General features: G+C 35.4%; 1 protein-coding gene across 6 annotated transcripts in view; it reads left to right on the forward strand.

Moving 5' to 3' along the window:
* ATG5 (autophagy related 5) overlaps positions 1-17,485 on the forward strand; it is a 123,915-nt gene that overhangs the window by 94,493 nt on the left and 11,937 nt on the right. For 5 of the 6 annotated variants that reach the window (XM_058566538.1, XM_058566537.1, XM_058566539.1 and 2 more), the window contains one exon: positions 11,125-11,242. In XM_058566538.1, coding sequence (XP_058422521.1) covers positions 11,125-11,242 — 118 coding nt within the window. Of the gene's footprint in view, positions 1-11,124; positions 11,243-17,485 lie in introns of those variants that run through there. The other variant, XM_058566543.1, reaches the window with a different exon arrangement.

Raw genomic sequence — 17,485 nt, forward strand, 5'->3', positions numbered from 1 at the left:
GAATGGTGATAGTAGATGGTCCACTTTCATTCTTTTGCATGTGGCTGTCCAGTTTTCCCAACACCATTTATTGAAGAGACTTTCCTTTCTCCATTGTATGTTCTTGGCACCTTTGTCGAAAATTAGCTGTCCGTATATGTGTGGTTTTATTTCTGGGCTTTCACTTCTGTTCCATTGATCTGTGTGTCTGTTTTTGTACCAGTACCATGCTGTTTTGATTACTATTGCTTTGTAGTATGTTTTGAAGTCAGGGATTGTGATGCCTCCTGCTTTGTTCTTTTTTCTTAGGATTGCTTTAGCTATTCAGGGTCTTTTGTTGCCCCATATAAATTTTAGTATTCTTTTTTCTATTTCTGTGAAGAATGTCATTGGGATTCTGGAAATCTGCTTTTGATGATACTTCATTGCGATAAATTTTTAAAAATTGTTAGTATGTCAGAAACAAAATTACCAGCATTTCCACGTTATAAACTTTATTTAGCATTCACTGAAAAACCCAAAGACCATGCTCAGAGGGCTGAGGATCTTCGTAGAGCTTCACAATCTCCTAATCCAGATTTAGAAATACTCTTCTAGTGGATAAGTCCCTTGACTAGACATGAAGAGAACAGAATTTCAGTTCTGAGGTCAGCACAACTCTTTTACTCAGATGTTTCTTCTTGGTTCCTTGATTTCTTTATTTGTACAAATTAAAAGCGATGTGTAATTATTTTATGTAAGTATACTATAAAGATAAAAGTAGTCCATATACAAAAGTGTCCTTTCATTCTTCAGTAGAAATCAGTTTATTAATTATATCATTCTTGTATTAGCCTATCTTTTTAGTGTGGCTTTGGATAAAATTAGCAAAGATATTTTAAAGCTCTTATAGACCATGAATTTCTACTATGATCCCTTGGTTTTGAAATCTTTGGGGAGAAACTGTAGCAGTAGTAAGATAAGTGTTACTAAAAACATCAATCCTAGCACTTTTATAGGAAGCTTCTCATTTGGCCACTGTACTGATAATTTCATATAAAAAATTTAAAAGCAATGAGACTTATTTTATAAATTGGCTCATAAACAGTATCAAATTGATCTCAATCTTGAGTAAGAGAGAAATAGTGCCTCCTTGTAACACCTTTAATTCAGTGAAAGGATATGAGGAAGACACCAACTATTGCCTGTATTTGAAGAAAATTTGTCTTAACTATTTATGTGACAAAATATATTTGGCATTGTCTAGACAGAATTATGATAAATATAACAATTTAAGTAAGACAAAACATAAACTTAAAACCAGATGTGTGGATATAATTCTGATGGGTGCTTTCATTTAATCATAGTCTCAATTAAGACAGTACTGCTTTGAGGATTATGTGTCCCTGACTATAATAATGACAGCTTTTCAAATGTTAATTATTATTTTTTAGTGTTGTCGGGAATATTAAAAGTGGACTTCAGACTCTGGTAGCATAACTACAGAAAGTGGTTATTTTCAAGTCTCCTATTTCCCTACATAAAGGATAAAAGTAGTCTGATTAAGTGACACAGACTCCCCCCACCCGCTCCCCTTCCTGTTCCCCCACTTCCCACCACCAAAAGGACTGTTTACTGTAAAGGTCTGAAAGCATTCATTTGAAATGGTCTGTTCTTTTTACTTAATGAGGTATTGTAATTGTGTATATTCTTAAGCTAATTTTAATATGAGGCTTCTTTTGAAAAGCATGTGATGCAAAATTTGATATGCATGAATATATTTTAGGCCAAATATGCATGTGACAGTTCGAAGCACATATCATGTGTCGTTGTTGGTAAAGTCTGGCTGCATATCCTGTGTAAACCCCTGTTTTCTTTTTCTTTGTGCCACGTATTTATTCTAATTAACAAGACTTCAAAGGGAACTGATGGTTGCATACCAGTTATTTTTCATTTTCTCTGTTATTGATTCTGTAAAGACTAAATAAACTAACCTTTCTTTGGTTCCACATTTAACAGTGGTTTAAAAGAGATGAATGAAAAGAACTAATCATTGTTAAGCACCTGTTGCCTTAGATGTTTTATGTGTCTCATCTTATTTAATTATCACAGCAATCATTCAAAGATATATATTATTCCCAGTTTTCAAATTCAGAAGCAGACTCTCAAAGACTGATGTAATTTGCCCTACGTGTACAGTCAGTGTGTTGTGAGTTGGGATGCCAACTTAGCCTTTGCTAATTCCACTGCATTTGACATTCCAAGTTCCATGTGCTAAGCTCTTAGCCCACTTATCTCCCCTTATCCACTGATTTCTCACAGACACCATTATCTTCCAGCTGCCCTCTGAATACTTGAGTGGGGAGGGGGCATATGAAAGGGAAGGATTGGTACTGCACTCTGCCTGAAATGGCCTTATGTTTTCCTCTATTTTAGAAATATTATGTATTTCAAGATGGAAGCTTGAAGACCTTCTGTATTCTCTCCTTTGTTTTCATCCTCTTGAAACTCCCTACTGTTTTAATGCATTCCATTCTACCACACTTAGCATATTTTACTTTGTACTTAACTGTTGTATCTTCTACTCTTAGAAAATGAAATTATGTAACCACTTATGGTTTTTTGTTTCTATTTTTGTTTTTGCTCTAGCTGCCAAAAAGTTCAGAGTTAAATTTTGTGCTCAGGCTTTTGAATTTTCTCTCATAGCACTTTGTACATATTTCTGTAGTCATGTAACACTGTATTATGACAGTTTATGTGTACTTTCTTCATCTTTGTATCCACCAACACAGTGAGACCCTAGTAAGTGCTCAGTAAATGTGTAATGAATGAAGATTTCTGATATAATTTACCCCTGCCCTCTGGTCATTTAGTCAGAGATCCTGGACCTGGGTGCTACTACTGGGATAATTCTATCTAACCTACGTATGTGTTAATAATTTTTGTTGTTATTATATACAACAGCCTCAAGTATATTTATAACATAGACAGGAAATAAATATAATATTCTTCATTGCAATTTATTTATCTTTCTATCCTTGTAATGCCTGTCATCACTATTAATGGAATATCAGCGACTACCTTATTCTCTAAAGTAAAGTATTGTGGGTTGTTTTTACTAAGGATCTGTAAGAAAAGTTTTATTGATCTTCATAATTGTCACCATTTTGGTAATAGTGAAGCTTTTACTACTTACTGTGTAAAGCTTTTCAAAAATAGTAAATTCAGTTCATTATTTTAAAATTGTGTGTCAAGCAAAAATACACTGATTTTTTTGGTGGGGTTTTTGATACTGGAGGTAGCTTTTGTGCATGGATGGCATACTTACAGTTATTTATGTTTTATTAGAGTTATAAATTGTAAAATCTAGTTTTTCTAATGCCTTTCAGTTAAATTTCTGCTGGTCATATAATTTTTGTATAAAAATGAAAGCAATCGTTTTCACTTCTTGATATTTCTATAATTCATCCTTTTCTAGATTTAATTCTTCTAAAACACATATTACTACTTATATAGTTAATGAAACAAATCAAATTATATTCTTTATTAATGATTACATAGACATTACTAATTCCGGTTATCATTCAGTATAGCTGATTTTTTAAAAACGTGCAAATCTAACAAGTGACGTCCTTTGATATATTTATGCAACTCTTGTAAATCAAATAAATTTTACTTATAAATGTAGTAGATCATCCTGATTATTTCAGAGGGCTTAAAAGCAAAACATACAGACAGAATAGCTGATGATATCAAAACTTGTTCCTACAGGGCCGGCCCAATGGCTTGGCGGTTGGGTGCTTGCGCTCCGCTGCTGGCTGCGTGGGTTCGGGTCTCGGGCGCACACTTGACACACCGCTTCTCCAGTCATGCTGAGGCTGCGTCCCACCTACAGCAACTAGAGGGATGTGCAACTATGACATACAACTATCTACTGGGGCTTTGGGAGAAAAAGAGCGGAGGAGGATTGGCAATAGATGTTAGCTCAGAGCCCGTCTTCCTCAGCAAAAAGAGGATTAGCGTGGATGTTAGCTCAGGGCTGATCTTCCTCACCAAAAAAAAAAACTTGTTGCTACACCTGGAAAAATACAACATATGTGAAGTAGCAATATGATATTTGTTTCTTCAGCCCAACCAAGGAGAATAGAATGCCCATCTCAGGCTCACTGGAGCAAATGATACTATGGATTCAGTTTACAGTGATTCAGGTCGTTGGTCGGAGATCTTGAACCTGGGTACTACTCCTCTGATGATTCTGTCCAAGCCATTTTAACAAACTGTGCCCCTTGTCATCATCAGGTTCTGCCTGCATAGGAGACCCCCAACCCAACCCTCCCCTTCCGCCGCACACGTTCCCCACCCACCCCCTCAGCTACCCCCAGCTTTTAATTAAGGCTGTTTGTAAGTTTCACAACCCAGTGAATCATCATGCATCTACTGGACGTCTTTTAGGTTGTATCCTTGCTGAATTTTTTTTTTTTTTTTTTTTTTTGCAGGGAAAGATTCACCCTGAGCTAACATCTGTTGCCAATCTTCCTGTTTTTTTTTCTCCCCAAAGCCCCAGTGCGTGGTTGTATATCCTAGTTTTAAGTTGTTACCTTGCTGAATTTTTATATTCTCTTTCATAACTTTTAATCACTTTGTTTCACTGACTAGAATCTCCTTTTACTATCTGATGGGATTCTTCCTCCTCTTTATGGTCATTGACTCTGTGGTCAGTGAGCTAGATATGTACCCTTTAGCTGTAAATTGTCATTTTTAACAAAACCAACATTTCTAATCCATATTATTTGTTGATACAGTATATATAACCAAACAGCAAAATTAGCACTAATGCCATGTACTGACAGGGTGACTACAAGATCAGAATATCTTCTTATAAGTGTACGTGTTTTATGTTATGACTCAATACACAATACTTATTAGGGGGCTGGCCCACTGGTGTAGTGGTTAAGTTCATGCTCTCTGCTTCGGCGACCCTGGGGTTCATGGGTTCAGATCCCAGGCTCGGACCTGCACACCGCTTATCAAGCCATGCTGTGGTAGCAACCCACATACTAAATAGAGGAAGATTGGCACAGATTTTAGTTCAAGGACAGTCTTCCTCAAGCGAAAAAAAAAAAAAGAGGAAGATTGGCAACAGATGTTAGCTCACCAAAAAAAACAAAAACAGAAACAAACCATTAGTATTAAATAAATTTCTATTGAGTGTCAGGTCACATTTAGTAAGAACAGTAACAGCATTTTAGTAAGAACAGTAACAGCACTTACTGAACATTTACTGTGTGCTAAATGTTCTGAATGCTTTACATGAATTAACGTGTAATCTTCACATGCAATTCTAAGAAATAATACAGAAAGATCTATATACCATTCACCCAGTTTCCCCCACTGGTGACATCTTGTATAACTATAGTACAGTATCACTACCAAGAAATTGACATTGATACAATCCACAAACCTTATTTGTATTTCATTAGTTTTGTTCCAACACAAGTATCTCTCAGGCTACCCTTCTATAGCTATAACCTCCTACCTCACTTCCTCCTCTCCCTAACCTGAGAACCACTAATTTGTTCTCCATTTCTAAAATTTAATCATTTTACTAATGTTATATAAATGGAATCATACCATATGTAACGTTTTGAGATTGGCTTTTTTCATGCAACATAATTCCCTTGAGCTCCATACAAGTTGTTGCATGTATTAGTAGGGTTTTTGTTTTGTTTTGTTTTATTGCTGAGTAGTATTCTGTGGTATAGATATACCACAGATAGTTGAACTATTTGCCTGTTGAAAGACATGGGGATTGTTTCCAGTTTGGGGGTATTATAAGTAAAGCTGCTATGAACATTTGTGTACAAGTTTTTTTGAGAACATAAGTTTGCATTTCTCTTAGAATACTCAAGAGTACAGTTGCTGGGTCATATGGTAGATGCATGTTTAGTTTTATAAGAAACTACCATACTCTTTTCCAGAGGGGCTGTACCATTTTACATTTTTGCCAGCAACGTATGAGTGATGTAGTTTCTCCACGTGCTCACTGGCATTTGGTATTATTACTATTTTTTATTTTAGACATTCTAGTAAGTGAATAGTGATATTGCATTGTGGTATTGCAATTTACATTTCCTTAATGGCTAACCATGTGTCAAACATCTTTTTATATGCTTATTTTTCATCTGTATATCCTCTTTGGTGAAATGTCTGTTTGTGTCTTTTGCCCATTTTCTAATTCCTTGCTTTTTTTACTGTTGAATTTTTACGGTTCTTTATATATTATAGGTAAAAGACCTTTGTTGGATATGTGATTTACAGGTATTTTCTCCCAGTCTGTGTCTTGTCTTTTCATCATCTTCATAGGATCTTTTACAGAGAAAAAGATTTTTTATTTTGATGAGGTCCAGGTTATCAGTATTTCCTTTTGTGGATCTTGCTTTTGATGTTAAGTTCTAGACTAGTATTGAATTTAGTCCTAATATGACTCTGCCTTTTTTTTCCCTTGCCATATAAAAAACGTTGCAACATAAGTTGAATTTCATGATTCTGGATCTTTTAGCATCCAGACAAGTGAACTTAAAGAAAATAGATTGACACTAAAAGGAAATAAAACTTGAATCTGCTAAATTGGGGTAGTGTTAAGTTAAAATATCCATTACAGTGTTCTGAAATTGTTGATGATGATGATGGTGTGTTTTGGGGTATGTGTTTAGGTGATCATGTGTATCAGGATTGTGCTGTACATGTATTTTATTTTATTTTTGGTTTTTTGTGAGGAGATCAGCCCTGTGCTAACGTCTGCCAATCCTCCTCTTTTTCTGCTGAGGAAGACTGGCCCTGGGCTAACATCCGTGCCCATCTTCCTCCACTTTATATGGGACGCCGCCACAGCATGGCTTGCCAAGCAGTGCCTTGGTGCGCGCCCGGGATCCGAACCGGCAAACCCCGGGCTGCCGCAGCAGAGCACAAGCACTTAACCGCTTGTGCCACCGGGCTGGCCCCTGTGCATGTGTTTTATTATCTCAAAAACTCTGCAATGTAGATATTATCTCCATTTATGCTTGTGTATGTGTGTGTGTACATACATATATAATTATTCCTGTGTTACAGTTGAGGAAACTGAAGTTCAGGAATGTTAGGTAATTGTGCCCATGGTCCTATAATAAATGACAGAACGTGGACTTAAAGCCAGTTCTTTTTTGGCTCCAAAGCCTACACTCTAACAACTGCATTGCATTTTTTGTTGCAGAGTGTACCTTATGTAACTCATGAGAATCAAACTTGACCTTAGTGCTATGGTTCTGCCTGTTACTCTTAAAGTCTATCTACTATCTGATTTTCAACCTGCTATAGTAAGTCAGCATTTCTTGTTTTATCAACTTTAGTGTTAACCTATTTGGTTAACCCATTTGGGTATATTGGAAATAGAACTTTTCTCTGTGTTTTATTTCTTAGATATAAAATTGATAATATCATGATCAGCCTGCAGTTTACACTATTGTTGTAACACACATCGTCTATAAGAATTTGTGTCACTCTTGAACTGTCAGTTTAAGAAAATGTATAATATTCCCTAAAATTTTATAAATTTAACTTAAAATTTTTACAAATTTGGTTCCTCTGCTTCCATTCAATGTATCTCCAAGGTAAATCAACAACATAGCTTTTCCATGTAGGAAAAAGTTATTGTTCATTGGTGAGGGTGCACGAGTAGAGGAGGGATGGGGAGAAGCCAGCCAGTAGCACCCCACTTTTATATTCCATTTGGTATAGTGAAGAAATGACTAACGTATATATTTTAAAATGTAACAAAGGCAGTTTCAAAGATGACTTTACCAAGTCATATTATTTCTCATGAGACAGCTGTTTCTTGGAAGTCACTGAAATAGTTTACATATTACAAATAAATGGCTAGATTAAGTAAGTATTGTGCTATATTCCTTTTATAGTGGCTTTCTTGTCTGTCAGGCTAAGATTCAAATTACTATGAATATTGTTAGCATTGTCTGGTTTCATGTATACTAAATCAGAGTTCACAGAATTCATGTTCATGGAGCTTTTTGTATTTCTAAAATTCTTGCTATATTCAAAAGAAAGATAGCTTTTAAGTACTTCCTAGCCTAACTTCGTCTTCTTTGCTAAACTACAGCTTAGATTTAATGAGATATGTTCAGAAATTTGCATGAATCTACCCTCCATTCTCATTGCCCCTCGGAACCTCTGTATAGTACTTGAATGCATGATCTGTCTGTGGAGGCCTTTTGTTTTAAGGGTAGATAACTCCCGAAATTGAGTATTTTCCATAATCTTTGGTGTGACTTAGACACTTAATTGCTCTTTTCTAGAGTACTAAATTTTTAAGAGTAAGAATATAAGTTTTTAAAGACACTCTAATAAATATTAAACAAAATGTTCATTAGATTTTTGATTGGAGTATTTTGGGTCTTCATCTTTTAAAATAAGGTTTTTGTTGTATGAGAAACAGCACTTTACTTTGATGAGAGTTTTCTTGGTTACCATTCTTTTTGTTTGTTTGTTTTTGTGTGAGGAAGATCAGCCCTGTGGTAACATCTGCCAATCCTCCTCCTTTTTTTTTTTTTTTTTTTTTGCTGAGGAAGACTGGCCCTGAGCTAACATCCGTGCCCATCTTCCTCCACTTTATATGGGATGCCACCACAGTGTAGCTCGACAGGCGGTGCGTCGGTGCGTGCCAGGATCCGAACCAGCGAACCCCAGGCCACCGCAGCAGACCATGCGCATTTAACCGCTTGTGCCACCAGGCCAGCCCCTCTTGGTTACCATTCTACAGAATATACTTAGAATATGGTAATAGGACTGACGCTTCCTCCCTCCTCCCAAGCAAATAGCATCATTAGAAAGGTTGTTGAAGTTATGCCTTTATTATAACTCCCCAGATTTGGGAGTACCTAAGCCACCTCATAATTCTGTCACTAAGTAGTAGGGGGTGAATGAATCTTAAAAGATTTCTTTGACTTTGCTGAAAACCTTAGTATTTTCGGATTGGACTATGAATGATACATTTTAACTTTGTTTTTTTAATTGGAGATACAGTCCTGCCCCTCTTTTTCTACTTACCCAGTCGTCATCACATAGTCTTGCATTATTCAGCCAGCCTTTCACCACCACTGGTCAACTTGATGTTACCTCACCTGTCAACCTGGAGTTACCTCTTAGCCAGGTCATCCTACACAGCACTGCTCGCCATTAGCCTTCAGGAAAAGCCTCTTTCATCACATCACTTCCTTTGCTAAAACGTCTTAAAAGCTGCTTCATTACCTGGAAGATAGAAAGCCCTAAGTGGGTGGTGGCTATTTTAAATTATTACTGCATTTCTTTCTTCTCTGGACTCCCCTAACCCTTATTATCTTCACGTAGTTAATCATTTTTTCCCCCCCAAAGCCCCAGTAGATAGTTGTATGTCATAGCTGCACATCCTTCTAGTTGCTGTATGTGGGACGCGGCCTCAGCATGGCCGGAGAAGTGGTGCGTCGGTGCACGCCCGGGATCCCAACCCGGGCCACCGGCAGCGGAGCGCATGCACTTAATCGCTAAGCCACAGGCCAGCCCTCACATAGTTAATCCTTGATTGTGCATGATACCATTCTCAGTTTCATCTTGTGTGAAAAGTGTGAGCTTTCTAGATTGAAGGATATCAATCATACTTTAAAAAAAATAATCCCTAAAGAGTTCAGTTATCGAAATGAATTGCATTGTATTCAGTGTGTATTAGTTATCAAGATTTTAGTTTTCTACAGTTTTTTTTTCATACTTGTCCACAGACAACTGTATTATTGGAGTACCGTTTTTAACATCTGTTAGGTATCCACTGAGTACACAGTGTAAAGCTAGGAAAGGTATCTCACATGCTTGCGCCATGTCTGTGTTTTCTAACATTTTAGTTTATGTCCACACTTAAAACCAGATTATTTTTTACTAAATCTGTAACAGTTGTATCAAAGAAGTTGAGATATACCTCTGTGATTAAAAAAAAAGACAAACTTGTTTTTATTGGCTAGGTTATTTGAAATCATTTTCTCATAAAATATAAGACATTATTCTGTTCTTCTAGGTTTTTATGATTTTTTCCCTCTTGGAAGCTAAAAAACTTACCACATTAAAATGAGATAACAGTTGGGGGGTGTTTTTATACTCTTTGACATTTATTTATTTATTCATTTACTCTGTGCTTAGCACAGTTCTTCCATTATTCTCACAACAAACTTAAGAAATATGGAATGTCCCAAATTTCCAAAGAAACGGGCTACAAGATCACAGATCTCATAAACTATAGTGCTGTTCCTAGACTGGCTGATCCCAGAGCCTCTGTACTCTGCAATGATGAGGCATCCATCATCGTTGTTGTGCTCCTATACAGGCAGTTTCGGAAAAATGAAACTTAATTTTAAATGTGGGTAAAACATTTAAATTATTAGCAATAAATTATGACGTAGTGCTAATAACAATTGTCAGAGGAAATGCTGCATCTACCGTTTTGAAAATTTTCAAACAGAAAAGTTAAAATAGTAAAACAATTAAGACCATATACCCTTCACCTAGATTCACCAGTAATTAACATTTCTCCACGTTTGCTCTCCTTTCTCTCTCTCTCTCTCAAGTTTCAGACATCTTGGTACCTTATCCCTCCTTGAGCCTGAATTTCTTAAAAATTACGTTGTTGTCCTTATAACCGTTATCACACCTAAGAAATTTGACATTAATTCCATGTTACCTGTTGTTCATTCCGTATTTCCCCAGTTATTCAAAAAATGTCTTTTATAGCTGATTTTCTTTTTGTAATTTCCTTCTCCAATCCAGTATTCAGTCAAGGTTTATTTTTTTTGTGTTTGGTTTTATATCTTGCCAATCTCTTTTAATCTTTTTGTTTTGTTTTTTAATGTCTTTGACTTTTTTCAGGAGTCCAGGCCAGTGTCTTTAGAATGTCACGCATTCTGAATCTGATTGTTTCCTCGTGATTAGATTTACTTAAGTGTTTTGGCAATAATACAACATTTGTGATGATGTATGCTTCTGATTACGCTATATCAGAAGGCGTCTAATGCCAGCTTTAAAGTTCTGATCTATTAATTTATAATTCTCAGCAATAAAGACCTAATTGTTTGAATTCTTTTTTCACTTTTCAAATAGACAACAACTGAACGACCTTTCATTCAGAAGCTTTTTCGACCTGTGGCTGCAGATGGACAATTGCATACACTAGGAGATCTCCTCAAAGAAGTTTGTCCTTCTGCAGTTGCTCCTGAAGGTAATATAATCTGCAACATTAAAACCTTTCTTTGATTTCTCTTTGTTACTGAGGTAACATAAGCATTCTGCACTTATTTATAAATAACATTTACTGGTTACTTCAGGAAAATATTTTCATTATTTTTAGGGAAAAATCTTTTGAGACAGAAGCACTTAATATTTAATTTATTATTTTATAAATTATTGACACTAACAAAATAAGGAATTGACTCTCTGGCAAAATAAAATACACCATTTTTAAATTACCTTCTTATCACATCTCTGGTAGCCTGGGTCTTTCATTTGTGGGTTCAGTTCTGGTATATATTATTTTCAATCTTGCATTGTGTTTCTTCATTCTAAAGAAATAAGAGATGGTAAAAAAATTTTCTTACCTTTGGTTGATATTTTAAGTAAAAATACTGAATAATGGTTAAGTATTTTATTTCAGTTCTCTACTACTTTGTAATGTTTTACTCAACATAGTTCTCTTAGGCTTTGACATTTCAGGTCCAGTCAAGAACTTGTCCTGTTTCATAGTCCTCATTTTGTAGCTTAGTTTAAAATTGTTTTCCAGTAGGCAAAGGAAAACTATAAAAATTGCTGAATTCTGTTTTCTTACTTGCAGCATAAGGAATGCTAAGAAAATGCAGAAAACAGTGAGAGAAAAAAAATATACTGTAGTCCCCCAGTTCACAGAGACCACTCTTGACATACACATGCGTCTGTACACTTGAATATTTGAAAGGGGAGTGTGTGTGTGTGTGTGTGTGTGTGTGTGTATAAAATTATGTCTTGCTGCTTTTTTCACCTAATGGAATAGGAGCATATTTTTAATCATTAAAAATTCTTTAAAGCTATTTTTTTAAAGAGCAACACTAAGGGCCTTCATATCGATGTACCATCATTTGATCCTCACTCTGTTACTGAAGGACTTGTAATCCTAGTCCTATTAATTGATCACTAAGCTATAGGGGAAATTTCAGTGGCATATTACCATATTTGTTAATATATTGCAAAGACTTGTATTTATTATGCAGTCATGTGCCATATAACAACGTTTCAGTCAACTATGGACTGCATATATACAACAGTGGTCTCATAAGATTAGTGCCCTGTAGCCTAGGTATGTCGTAGGCTATACCATCTAGGTTTGTGTAAGTACACTCTTGATGTTTGCACAACTACAAAATTGCCTAACGATATGTTTCTCTAAATGTATCCCTGTGGTTAAGCGACACATGACTGTACAGAGAAAAATTCCAAACTTGCTACTTTAAATTCTTTATGGAAAGAGGTAAGGCATTAGTAAATATAAAAGTAATACTTTAGTAGATAATGCTGTTTTTCTTATTAACATATTCTAAATTGAGATGATTGCAGTGTTATTTACATGACTTGAAACTATATCTTACAGTTCAAGAAGTATATAGTAACTAAGGAAATGGTTTACCTAATAAGTAGAAATAGCAACAGAGTAGGATTGGGGGGAATGTTGATATTTCAGCCTAAATGACTAAACAAAGAATATGGAGCTGAAAACATGTGTCATTTGGTCTGTGAATATAGCTGTTTTCTTTAATCAAATATGCTTGTCTTTCCTGGCATTCCTATGTGATCTAGCTCTTCTGTAATGCACAAAGGCTCAATAGGAGGGGTGAAGAGGGATAGCCAAAATACCATCAGAACCAGTACCAGAAGGGGTTTATGAGAAAGATCATCGACCACTACTCAAAGTTATTGAACTTGAACAGATTTCATTGATTTAGGAGGTTATAAATATATTTTACAAGATCTCACTGTATCATTTGTCATCACTGTACTCTACTAGACTATAGTCAAGGTTTTTGATAGTGTCTTACACATCCTTGTATCTCTAGTGTTGGGGTAAATGTTCACTCAGTATTCCAATTACTGAATTCTTTCTTTGTGTCATTATTTGAAACATTATTTATGATCATTAAATTATGGTATAATTAGCATTAAGTTGATTATAATACTATCTTAGAATCCTAATTTATCTTTATTGCTGTGTAATTTTAGTTTTTAGTAAGAGTTTCAGTTAAATAATTTATTTGGCAATTCGGTGATTTTTATTTTTAGTGAATTTATCGAGTTCTGCAGATGATGGCTGCCATCACCACAATCTAGTTTTAGAACAGTTCCGTCACCTCAAAAGTTCTCTGTGCTTGTTCACAGCTAATTTCTGCTCCCACTGCAGAAGACAACTACTGGTCTGTTTTCTGTCTGTAATTTGCCTCTTTTTGATGTTTCACATGAGTGGAATCATACAAAATTGCAAATGGTTTTTTTCACTTAGTGTAATGTTTTTGGGTTCATCCAAATTATGGGATGTATCAGTAGTTTGTTCCTTTTTATTGCTGTATAGTATTCTGTTGGGTGTATATATAACATTTTGTTTATTCATTCACCATTTGATGGGCACTTGGATTATTTCCAGCTTTTCAGTGTATGAATAATGCTGCTACGATCATTTGCATGTCTGTGTGTGGACATATGTTTTCATTTTTCTTGGGTCGATTCCTAGGAGTGGAATGGCTGGGCCCTAAGGTAAGTTTGTGTTTAATTTTTTTAAGAAACTGCTAAACTTTTATAAACTGGCTGCGCCGTTTTACAGTTCTATCTGCAATGTATGGGGGTACCAGTTTCTTCACATCCTCACCAGCATGTTTTTTGTCTTACTATAGCCATCCTAGTGGTTATGTAGTGGTATCTCATGGTGGTTTTAATTTTTATTTCTCTAATGACTAATGATATTGAGTGTGTTTTCATGTGCGTATTATTTGTGGATATATTTGATGATATGTCTATTCAAATCCTTTTCTCATTTTTTCAGATTGTCTTCTTATTAACTGAGTTTTGAGAGTCATTTATATATTCTGGATACAAGTCCTTTATCAGATGTATGATTTGCAATTATTTTCTCCTAGTCTGTGACTTGTCTTTTTATTTTCTTTTGAAGAGGAAAAGTATTTAATTTTGATGAAGTCCTATTTATCAAGGTTTTTTTTAATGTTTTGTGTTCAGTTAAATAATTTAAAAATATATTTTTATACTGTTGAAAATCAAAAAGTATTTAAAGGAATTTAGTGAGAAGTCTCTCACTCAGCTCCTATTCACTAAACCCTAATCCAGTTCCCCTCCAGAAACAACCAGTGTTGCCATTTTTCTGTATATCCTTACAGAGATAGTTAAGTAAACTTTTTATTTTTGAACTCAAGTTACAGAAGTTTTGAGTGGGCAATTCCCAGTAACTTTTATTGATTCAGGAATAATCTTACTGTTCAGTTCATTTTCTTCATGCTGTAAGGGTTTGTTTGTTTAATCCATTTCATGTCTATCTATTTTATGTCTATTTTGTTACATTCTTAAGGATTTGGGACTATAGACTAGTTTTTCCATTTGAAGTGTAATTCAGAGACTAATCTACAGCAAGCATTGGCTTTCAATCATTTATTTCTCTGTACTGTATTTTTATCCTTTTTTGAGTACTTTGTAGTATTTTAAAGAACATTGAAAAACTCCTTTTATCAATTGAGTCTTTGAAATTTAAGCTAAAGCTTAGTATTTAAATGTCTACCTCTGTTCTTAGATGTGTTTTTGTTTTTTATTTTTTGCTGAGGACGATTAGCCCTGAGCTAACATCTGTTGCCAATCTCCCTCTTTTTTTTGCTTGAAGATTAGCCCTGAGCTAACATCTGTGTCAGTCTTCCTCTATTTTATATGTGGGTCACCCCCACAGCGTGGCTGACGAGTGGTATAGATCTGAGCCCAGGATCCAAACCCATGAACCCAGACCACCAAAGCGGAGCACACCAAACTTAACTACTAGGCCATGGGGCCAGCCCCTCTCAGATATTTTTTGACAATCTACTTTCAAAAACATTATGTCATTTAAAATTTACTTCTTTATAAGAAGTAAATTGACTGTTGAGAGAGAATATCACAATGAAACGCAAAACCTTGAAAGAAAACTGTTCTACTATAATGATCTGTCCCCCAGTCAGCAGCTTAGTTGCCAACCAACACACAGAATGAAAAGAGAAAACTTACTTGAGGAGAGCAGGAAGAAATTGGTTGGGTGTTAATTTTGTATTTGACATCTTTAAAGAATCATATAACTGTAGAACCTTAGAGTTAATTTAGTTCAGTCTCAATTTTTTAGATGATTTGTTACAAGTCTCTTAGCTACCTAATTGCAGAACTAGGTTTAGAACTCAAGTCTCCATCTCCTGGTCCATTGGGTTTTCCACTTTACTATGCTACCGTTTGTTTTCATTTTCACCTTTTCAACCTTTTAACTTTTTTGTTTAGTTTAAAATAACATTCTGAAATGTTTGCTTTTTCCTAACTCGTTATTCTGTGATTTGTGTTTTAGTACCTAATCTCATCCTTATAGTATTTTCTGGTATCTTAGGACCCTGAACTTCCATTTTTGTGATTTTGTTCATTTTGTTATTTTAGATTTCCTGTATATAGTTCCGGCCACTCTTGTTGAATTTATTAAAATGGTCGCTATGACGTTCAGGCACGTAAATGAAGAGCAGTCATGTGCTTTGAGCTGATGCACTCTGTCGGGAGCACCTTCGTGTTCTTCTGCCTCCTACACCTAGATCACAACAATACATACAAAGTTAACATAGCCCTGCACAAGAATGGCATGCAAATTTGTGAGGCTTTTTATTGCTTTACAGACTGTTTATTCTCTACTAAATTTTTGGCGTGCTCTAGCTGCACGTCTATTCCTGAAGAATACACAGTGTGATTTCCCTTGTATTTTCTTGAAGCTGGGACTATGACGTAGCCAGCCACTCACAACTCTGATCCACAAACCTACCTCTTAGGCGATTTCAGATGCTGTAGGTGGTTATCTTTGTGTGACAGACTGCTTCCCACCCAGAATGTCACGTGCTTGTATTGATCAGACAACACACACACTTCACTGAAATGATGTAAGTAGCACCTATAGTTTTGAGGTACTTTTGATGGTACCCTTCATACCAGGAGGAGGCCACATTTCTAACACCAGTATCTTATCTGGAAAAACTTTTATTTACCTCTTCCTTTTGTCACCTCATACTGGAAATAACTGTCATTTCAGGATCTGTCAGGAGTATCCAAAACATCATCACTGTTTCAGTAAAGAGCTGTTTGTTGTCGGGTCAGTACACCTGTGGTATTGTCAAACGTGAAGCATTTTGAAACACCTGCACCCGACTTAAGTTGAAAGCGAAAGACGTTAAGATTGGGTGTGTATGGGTAAGAACTGGCTGTCATCACATGATAAAAAGAGAAAGTACTTCATAAAAGTTATGTGGCACCATTGTCTACTACTCCTTACAACAAGTGATTCGTGCATGAAAGAATTTTACCTTATTTCATCATATGAAAGTAGAATGTGCTAATATTTATGAAGACGTGCTTTAGGTCATTGTTCTCGTGGAGTAACTAATGATGAGCTGCTGTGTGTGTTTCTTTTTTTGTTTTGTTTTGTTTTGTAAGTGGCTAGAGGAGTTAGCCAAGTTAGAGGGAACAGGAAGTAACCAAAGGTGAGCTCAGGTAAATTTTTTCTGTGGTGTTAGCTGTAGTTAAAATGACTCAGAGGGCTAAGCTTCTGTACCAGACCTGAAGTAAAATACTTTTTTCTTTGTTCATTAAAAACAACATATAAAAAAATAAAAATTTAAAATCATAGCTTTTATTCTTTTACTTTGGAGAATGTAAAACATCTATAAGTTTTACTCAATTATATTTAATTTCCCATTTTTTTTTTCATTTCCAATTCTAATGTAATATATAAAATTCTGGTAAGTTAAGCTTATGAGGATAAAAGTGTCCATTTTTGCTTTTATAAATTGAGTTCAAGGTTCCAGTTGATCAGTCCTCTTTGACAATTGGGCTATTTTAATCCCAAATTCATATTTGATATTGTACAAATGGAGTGTATATGTAGGGGAAAGGCTTACATTCCATGAAAATTAGTAAAGTTTCCCTGCATCTCTCTTACCAACAAGTACAATCCTGTAGCCACTTGCCTTTTTCCATTTCCATTGCTGCTCTGCTTCCTCAGAATTTATTTACTCCTTGAGACCCTTCCCAACTTCAGTTTAACTTTTAATTTCCATTTGATGTTGTAGATTTCATTATTCCTCAGTCAGTTACTTTGTATCATACTGTCTTCTGGCACTGGGGATACTAAGATATGTAAGACATAGTCCCTGCTTTTAAGAAACTTTGGTAC

Source organism: Diceros bicornis, chromosome 23, assembly GCF_020826845.1.
Source record: "Diceros bicornis minor isolate mBicDic1 chromosome 23, mDicBic1.mat.cur, whole genome shotgun sequence".
In the NCBI taxonomy this organism is placed as follows: Eukaryota; Metazoa; Chordata; class Mammalia; order Perissodactyla; family Rhinocerotidae; genus Diceros; species Diceros bicornis.